General features: G+C 34.3%; 2 protein-coding genes across 3 annotated transcripts in view; both read left to right on the forward strand.

Annotated features, from left to right (window-relative positions):
• Positions 1-332: 332 nt before the first annotated feature.
• On the forward strand, positions 333-3,672 carry LOC102599438 (thymidine kinase-like). The gene is made up of 4 exons (XM_006361690.2): positions 333-701; positions 1,243-1,387; positions 2,314-2,435; positions 3,239-3,672. The coding sequence occupies exons 1-4, from the start codon at positions 541-543 to the stop codon at positions 3,513-3,515; spliced, it is 705 nt and encodes a 234-aa protein (XP_006361752.1). The 5' UTR covers positions 333-540; the 3' UTR covers positions 3,516-3,672.
• Positions 3,673-4,643: 971 nt separating this feature from the next.
• Positions 4,644-8,863, forward strand: part of LOC102604913 (armadillo repeat-containing protein 8) — a 19,489-nt gene continuing 15,269 nt past the window's right edge. For both annotated transcript variants that reach the window (XM_015315447.1, XM_015315448.1), the window contains exon 1: positions 4,644-5,150. In XM_015315447.1, coding sequence (XP_015170933.1) covers positions 4,749-5,150 — 402 coding nt within the window. In that variant the 5' untranslated portion in view covers positions 4,644-4,748. The remainder of the gene's footprint in view (positions 5,151-8,863) is intronic.

The following is an 8,863-nucleotide window of genomic DNA, read 5'->3' on the forward strand; positions in this document are numbered from 1 at the left end:
TAATTTATAGTCACACATATATTTATGACTTATTTTAGACCACATTCTTTACTTGAACTTTATGTCAAGTCAAACTATATATCATATAAATAGGAATAAAGATTAAATTTTTACTAAATATAAACATTTGCATTCATTTTGAAATTAAATAAAAAGAAAAATGAGTCATATAAATTAAACTGAGTATTGTTTTTGTGATATGTGACATATTAAAGATAAATAGTTTCAAAATTTTTTGAAAAAAAGATGATTAAGACATTTCTATAGGTGTGCATTTAATAAAGTGTGACTTTTCTCTATTTTCAAACCAAACAGAGAAAAAAATAATTCCTCCACTTCTCGTCTTCTCAAACAAGCTTCTCCATGGCTTTCCCTCCAAGATTTCATCATTTTCATTTCCCTCCTAAATTCAAAAAAACTCGAATTCGAAACTTTCATGGCACATATTATATTCCTATATAATCCTATATCCATATTCTCAAATCTTTACAACAATTCATAATCCTTTCCCACTACCTTTTTTTCTTTTTCTTTTCAATAATGGCCTTTTCATCATCTGCTAGAAACCCAATTGACCCGAGAAATGGATCGAAGAACAGTTTTCGTCTGGTGGGTGAAATCCATGTTATTGTTGGTCCTATGTTTGCTGGAAAAACCACTGCTCTTCTTCGCCGGGTCAATTTGGAATCCAACGATGGGAGGTATTACTACTAGTATTGTTCTTGTTGATTTGTTTTGTGCGATTTTTTTACGATAATTGTAGTTCAATTGGCATGAATCGGTGATAAATAAGATTTAGAAATTTCAAAATTAGGTTGAAAAAAATTGGAACTTGTGATTTTTATGTATGTGTATAGTAGATGAAAATATGTATGTGTGCTGCTCCGTTTATGGTGAATTAAGCAGAAAAGAAACTGAAAAATATGAATTTGTTGAGTTTAAAGTATAGATCGAACTTTTGAAACAAGATTCTTTGCTATATGACTGAGAAGTAATCTGGGATTTAGTGGATTTGAGGTTGATCAATATTAAAAAAAAAATTGGGTTAGGGGAAGGGGAAATGGGGCGAGGTATTACAAGTTGGAGAATCGAACTCACACTAATAAGATGAAAAATTAGATAGTCAATCGAGCTATTAAAATTTCCTAGATGATCAATATCTAGGGTTGGTTTTGTTAGAAATTTTTGTGGTGAATTATTCCCTTTTAAACTGTAAGTTTGAGTTTTTAATTGTGTAAGCAGAAATGTGGTGATGATAAAGTCAAGTAAAGATACAAGATATGCTGTAGATGCAGTGGTGACACATGATGGGACAAAATTTCCATGTTGGTCATTGCCGGATCTTTCATCTTTCAAACAGAGATTTGGAGAAGATGCATATGAAAAGGTACAAATCCTGTTTATTACTTCACCACTCAACAAACTCTTATGTTTGACTTGTTAAGACTTTGTGTGTATTGTTGAGAACTTCTAGATTGTTGATGGGTGTGCGTTGGATTCTTCAAAAGTAGTTTATTTTTGAAGGATTTGACATGGGTGTGACATCATTTTTGGAGAGTTTGAGCAACATAGCCTAAAAGCATTGATCTTTGTACAATTCAGAGCTTTGAGTATTTTAGTGTTGAACTTGGATGATTGATGATTGCGTGATGTGATAATTCTATTGACTTGAGTGCTTACCAGTATATTACTAGTATTGTACTGATATTTATGCCACTAATTGGTGAAAATGAGCAACCTTTACCACACATTGTTGGGGTAGTATTAACATTAGAATTGAACACCAACTTCATATTTTGATGGGAATTAGATATATCTTGTGTCTCTTCACTTGCACCTAGTTAACTAATAGATTTAAGACTTGATGGCTTTGTGAAATCTTCTTATGAGTGCAAGATTGTCAAAATTAGAGAACATGATGCCAAAAGCAGCTGTAGTATCAAGATGGTCTCTTTCCTGTCCAAACCATGAGAATTTGAGGGGTGTTTTGGAAAGTATCATCTTGCACAGTATGGAGAATGAATGCTAAATACTGTTGCTATTAAATCATTGTTCTCTATGATGCAAATATGGGATATATGTGAATTGTTTAGAAGGCAGAAATGAGGGCCAGATGCTGCAATCATAGAATACGATGAGTAGACAAGACATAAGGGAAACTTGAAACACAATTGAGAGTCAACCTAAAGACAGAGCAGTAGTCAGAAAAGAACTTAGTAGGCAAAATGAATCATGCAATTCACCTTAACTTTAGTTAGCACTATTGGCTGTTAGTGTGTGTTCCCTTATCCTAGTAACTCCATTTCTTGATAGGTGGATGTGATTGGCATTGATGAAGCTCAGTTCTTTGGGGACCTTTATGAGTTCTGCTGCAATGCTGCTGATCTTGATGGGAAAACTGTAATTGTTGCAGGCCTAGATGGTGATTACTTGAGGTACTCCTGAAAACTATTTTCCGATCTTCATCAAATACTCCATTAGCCATTGATTTGTAACTGTGAATTCAGAGTTTTCAGATCCTATTGCTCCTTTATCAGTTTACAAATGGGTTCAGCCAAACCCAAGAGGAGTTCAGAACCTATTTGAGCCGTAAAAAGATAAAAATTCACAAATAAGCCACATTTTAGGATATAACTAAAATAGGCTTAGTGTTTTTTTTTTTATCAAAAAAAATTAATTAGCAATTAAATCTATAATGTCTAAATTTTAACATAAAATAGAAGTTTTTCTTATATTTTATAAATGAGACCTTTTCTTCAACTTTATAAAGTGGAAGTTTTTCTTACCCTTAATAAAAAAAGATTTCCTTACCAACAACTTTTCACTTTCTTACTCAAATTTCCTTTTGCATTTGTGTATGCTAAATGTTTTCTTCTTTCTTTTTATTTATTTACCATTATTATACTATGTGTATCCCAATTTCTTTCATCATCTAACAATAAGTCAAATAACAACTATACAATCAAGTCTTAACACCTTCAAGAAAACCTCATAACACAAAGTAGCTATAGTTAGCTAAACATACATTCAACAACATAAAGATAACGATTGTTGGGGTTGTTAGGTTGGAGATCAGTGCAAGGTTATGAAATTTGAGGAAAACGGTGAAAGAAAAAATGTGGCTTATTTGTATCAATTTTATCCCTTTATGCTCAAATAGGTTCTGAACTCACCAATAGCTTTAGTTCAAACCAATAATTGTGCTCTTACATGGTATCTGGTGCTTGTTTGGTTGCAGGAAGAGTTTTGGTTCAGTGCTTGACATAATTCCACTTGCTGATACTGTGACAAAGTTGACTGCTAGATGTGAGCTATGTAACAGAAGGGCGTTTTTCACCTTTAGAAAGACTAATGAGACAGAAACTGAGCTTATAGGAGGTGCTGATATGTACATGCCTGTTTGTCGTCAGCACTATGTTAATGGACAATCTGTCAATGAATCTGCAAACATGGTTCTTGAATCTCATAAAGTGTCAAGTGACCTTATTTTAGAATCTGCACTAGTTGCTCCATAATACACTTGTGTTCCAACTCTTTTATATTATCATGTATCTTAATTACCTAAGTATGTAAGTAAATGAACTTGTTTTACTGAATTCTGATATATATGTAACCTGTCATCCTAGACATACACGAAAATGATCTTGTTTAATGTTGAATGAATTTTTAGTTCCTTTGGCAGTTTTTTTTTACTCTTTTAAGTTTAAGCCTGTTTGGCCAGGCTTTTTTTGTAGGCTATAGACAACTTTTCAGAGAAGTACCAATACTTTTTTTTTACAAAGTTCACTATTGTCATTCTTTTATTTGCACAAAATGTGTGATCACCATTTGCACACAAGTTTTGTTTGAACTTGTGAGGAATTGAATTTTAATTTCAAACTACCAAGGTTAGGATGTATTTTTTATTTCATCATTAATCTTGATGATTTTAATCAATTCAATTTGTTTGGAATTAAAACATAGTACTAATTATTATTGTCATTAGCATTTGTGATTTAGTCACGAAAACAATTGCAATTGAAGAATTCGTTTGTAATTGAAAAAAGTGAGCACATATACTAAAATAACAATAGACAATATAAAGTACGTAAATGAAACAACAACATAAGTGTGTGAGAGAGAGCCCATAGAATTTGAATACTGTTAAGACTTGAGTCTGTTTGAATTGACTTATTCTAAACTCTTTTAAAAGTAAATTTTGTAGTGTTAGCCGTTAGGTAAAAATAAAGAAATACTAATAAACACTTGGTTTAAAGTAAAAAATGACAAAAATAAGTCAAAAGTCAATCCAACCATGCTCAAATCATGTATTTGAGCAATTTAAAGATTTTATAAGATCTGAACATAGGAATCTCATTAAGTACAAACAAATAAGTTTTAAGTAGGTATTTAAACCTAACAAATGTGATATTCAAATGTATGGAATCAAGACTGATTCTTTTTTTTCATTCCTTATGATTCACAAATCACAACTGTCCAATATTACAATAAAAATTGATGAATATGCACTCCAACAATGAATGGTTAAGATTTAAAATATTAATCAAATGGATAATCGGCTCTTCCACTTTGATAAATATTTTATTTTATTGTACTATCTATATTTATTTGTAGTAATAAATAATAAAATAAAATTAAGGAAAAAAAAACAACTCTTATTTCTCTTTTCCATTTCTCAATTTTGTCTCTCTCTTTTGCACAATCGGTTGGTCGCATCTGCATATGAAATTCCAGATTAGCCCTCAACCATGCCGGCTTCAGCATCATCGGCGCCGCCCCCTCCGACTCACAGCCGTCGCGAGGATCTGATCGGACGGTTGAGCTCTTCCTCCACCGAAGCAAAACTCAAAGCTCTCCGTGACCTTAAGAATCAGATCATCGGTAACCGTACGAAAAAGCTTTGTTTCCTCAAACTTGGCGCCGTTCCGTCTGTTACCTCCATACTCTCTTCCTCCTCCGCCACCGCGGCCGCTGCTGCAGCTGGTTCTGTTTGTTCCGGTAATGACGTGGAACTCAACGATTCGCTAATTATTCAATCCGCTGCTGCTATTGGTAGCTTCGCTTGTGGCTTTGATGATGGTGTTAAAGCCGTCCTAGATGCCGGTGCATTTCCTCTTCTTCTTCGCCTTATTTCTTATCCTAATGATAAGGTAATTTCAAATTTTGAGATCTTTTTTTTGGCTCCATTATAAAGAATGTCTAAATTAATTAAAAATTTATACTTGCTTAATTTCTTCTGTTTGTCTGCTATTGCTGTACCCAGAATAGGTCAAAAAAGGTTGTTTTAGTGTAGTTATTAGTTTGTAGTACGGGTTAAATCCTAATTTCAAATTTTCAAGAGTTTTGTTTTGGTGTTTACATATAATTTAAAGCAAATTATACTGGGCAAAAAGTTTCAAGTTACTTGATTAACTTATATATATTATGTTAGTGCTGGTGGAAGAAAAATACTGAAGTAATGTTTGAAAGTTAGTTTGATAGGGAAAAACATTACATCCAAATTTACAAATTGGAACGGAAGAGGATTACTGTGTAACAATCTTTGTTTCTGGTTTGCTTATTTCATCCATTTTCTCAACTTGCTAAATCCTTAAAACAAGTAAAATATCCGTTAGGGTGAAACTAGTGAATCGTAGTAACATACTTTTTTTTTTTTCTGAGAAGGTAACGATTTGTATTATAAACCAGTACTTATGTAGTACTGAAAGCCCCTTTACAAAAACGTATGAAAATCTAGGAACAAAAACAGCAAGCCTAGCATGATTCTAATACTTCTAGGATTGCTTCTGCATCTACAGGGGAACTCTTTGTACACCAAAACATAATAACAGAATACATCATTTGTAGGGATCTGCTTCTATCCTCAAAGCTTCTAGCATTCCTTTCTCTCCAAATGGTCCACCAGATGCATGCTGGAATTGTCCTCCAATAACTTTTGTTCTTTGCCTCAATTCCTGCTTCCTCCCAACTTGAGAGAGTGTCAACAATCTTGCTAGGCATTGTCCATTGAATGCCTCTGCGATTGATGAAAATCTTCCACAGTTGATCAGTGATTTTGCAATGTAAGAACAAATGCCTAACTGTCTCAGCTGCCTCCCTACATAAACAACAATGTGTCACCAGAATGCTCTTTCGTTTCCTCAGATTCTCATGTGTTAGTACTGCCTCCTTTGCTAGCAGCCAAGTGAAGCATGCCACCTTGAGTGGAATTTTGGTTTGTCTCCAAGGCCAATTGAGGGTTAGAGGAGCCCTGTTCATGACCTTGTAACCTGAGCTCACTTTGTATCTTCCTTTGTTGTGCTCTGTCCACCATAGGCAGTCCTCCCCTCCCTTCAAACCTTGAAATGATTCCAACCTTTTAAAGAATTCAACTAATCTACAAACTTCCCAGTCATTTAAATACCTTCTGAGAGATAGATCCCAACCTTGGGGAGACCACATTTCAGCCACTGTTCTGTTTTTTGAAACTGAAATTTGGCGTTGGGGATGGTGGGGGAATCAAACTCTCACCAACAAGGTGAAAGTTCAGATAGCCAACCAACTGAGCTACTAACACTCCCCTAGTAACAGGCTTACGTCTTAATTTGATGATTTTGGGCTCCCTTTAGTCCTTGAAAGGTGTTGGTAAATATCTGAGTTTTATAAATGATTATTTGTTGAATACATGTGCGGCCCCTTAAATTTGTCCAATTTTTTTTTTCCGTTTAGGCACTCTAACTTAGCCTTGTTCAATTGAATAGCTGAACTCAAGTCTATTTGTGTAAATTAGACATGATGTGCTGATGAAGAGTGTGTACTGCCCACCCTTAGCGCGTTAAGCGTTGAGAATGGCTAATTCCCTTTTTTACTTTCCTTTTTATGGTTTCTTTCAAATTTCTCCTTCTTCCCCACTCTTTCCTGCCACTACCTTCGCTATTTTCCACCACCATCCACCTCCTCCTCCCACCACCCTTCCCTCCAGAGGCGAATCCAGGATTTCAAGAAAACGGGTGCACCATTGCTTTAAAGATAAGATCAACAAATTTATAATAACAATACTAAGCGAGCAATACATAAAAATTACATTACCACAAAAAATATCATCAGTTTACAATTGTACTCGACGAGACTTCATATTTTGAAAACGATCTATAATAGCATCATTACTTACATTTTCAAATTTCTTCCGCTCTATCTTACAAACTAAACAACCATTCAAAAATTCTTCACCAATGCTATTACGTAGATCATTTTTGATGAGCTTCATTGAGGAGAATGCTCTTTCCACACTTGCCGTAGCAACAAGCAATATCAAAGCCAACTTTACAAGCAAATAAACAAGAGACCAAGTTTGATCCAATTTTGTTTGTGCCATCATCGTAGCAAGATCTTTAATCCCCTTCAAGTTGAGAAACTTGCTATCACACTCTCGAGCATAGACAACGAAACTATCAAGCTGATAACTGAGATCTCGAAGTTCATTATCACCAAAGTCGCATTTATAATATTCAACCAACTTCATTATTCTGCTCTTACTAAAATTAGCAAATGAATCAACCGGATTCAAACTAGCCATACCAAGGAGTAAGTCACTAGTCACAACATCAAAACGATTATTGAGCTCCTGAAGTTGCAAATCAATAATTGCATAACACACTTCCACACGAAAGTGATGTAAATATGAAATTTTGGACTTCTTACGCTTCGATCTTGGATAGTCTTCACTCATTACGGGAACCAAAATATCATGTTTAGCACAAAATGAAGAGATCTCATCCATCAGAGACTCCAAACCACTCTCTCTCATTGTTTGTAATCTTCTCTTTGAAAGATTAAGCAATCCCATAGCATTGACAATATCTTGATCTTTCTTTTGTAAAGCTTTGTTCAATTCATTTGTAAGAAGCAACATCTTGAACATCAAATGCAACACAAAGATAAATTCAAATTCTTGAATTTTATCTAAAAGGTTACCTGCTGCAAGTTTATCAATATCATGTGGAGAATCTTCTTTCATATCTATAAGCACATTAGCAATTGAAGAATATATAATCATGAAATTTTCCAAAGTCTTGAAATGGGATCCCCAATGAGTATCACCGGGTCTTTGGAGGCCACGTTCTTGATTTAATCCTTGTCCGGTAAGAATTTCTCCAGATTTAAGCAATTCTTCCAACTTCTCAACTTGGTGTTGTCGAAGTAAGTCCCTGCGTTTAAAAGATGTCCCAATAGTATTCAAAACATTAGTGACAACATAAAAGAAATTTTTCACATCCGAATGTTTTTTAGAAAGAGCCACAAGTGTCAATTGCAATTGGTGAGCAAAGCGATGAATATAATATGCAGACGGAACATCTTGCAAAATCAAAGACTTTAAGCCATTTTTTTCTCCTTGCATATTACTAGCTCCATCATAACCTTGTCCACGGAGTCTTGATAGGCATAACGAGTGTTCCAAAAGTAAAGAGTAAATTAATTTTTGCAATGATCTTGCGGATGTATCACCCACATGAACAATACCCAAAAAGCTTTCTATCAACTCTCCGTTTTTGTTAACATATCGTAAAACTAATGCCATTTGCTCTTTATGTGAAATGTCCTTTGACTCATCAACTAGTATTCCAAAATAATCACCATCCAAGTCTTTGATGATAGCTTTAATTGTTTCTTTAGTACAAGCATCCACAATATCTTTTTGAATTGTTGAACAAATCATCATATCATTTTTTGGAGCATGTTGTAATATCACCTTTTCCACATCCGGACGATTAATCCCATGAAATTTTAAAAGTTCAAGAAAAAGACCTTTGTAATCGGAATCTTCACTCTTATCATGACCACGAAATGGCAATCCATTTCTTAGGAGAAACCTTACCACATCGAT

Source organism: Solanum tuberosum, unplaced genomic scaffold (assembly GCF_000226075.1).
Source record: "Solanum tuberosum cultivar DM 1-3 516 R44 unplaced genomic scaffold, SolTub_3.0 scf00367, whole genome shotgun sequence".
NCBI classification, from domain to species: Eukaryota; Viridiplantae; Streptophyta; class Magnoliopsida; order Solanales; family Solanaceae; genus Solanum; species Solanum tuberosum.

What these genes read in the sequence shown, in the direction of transcription:
- LOC102599438 (XM_006361690.2), top strand. Translation starts at nt 541, where the DNA reads ATGGCCTTTTCATCATCTGCTAGAAACCCAATTGACCCGAGAAATGGA. An exon ending in TTGGAATCCAACGATGGGAG is followed by an intron (nt 702 to 1,242) that starts GTATTACTACTA and finishes TTGTGTAAGCAG; the next exon opens with AAATGTGGTGATGATAAAGT. An exon ending in CTAGATGGTGATTACTTGAG is followed by an intron (nt 2,436 to 3,238) that starts GTACTCCTGAAA and finishes GTTTGGTTGCAG; the next exon opens with GAAGAGTTTTGGTTCAGTGC.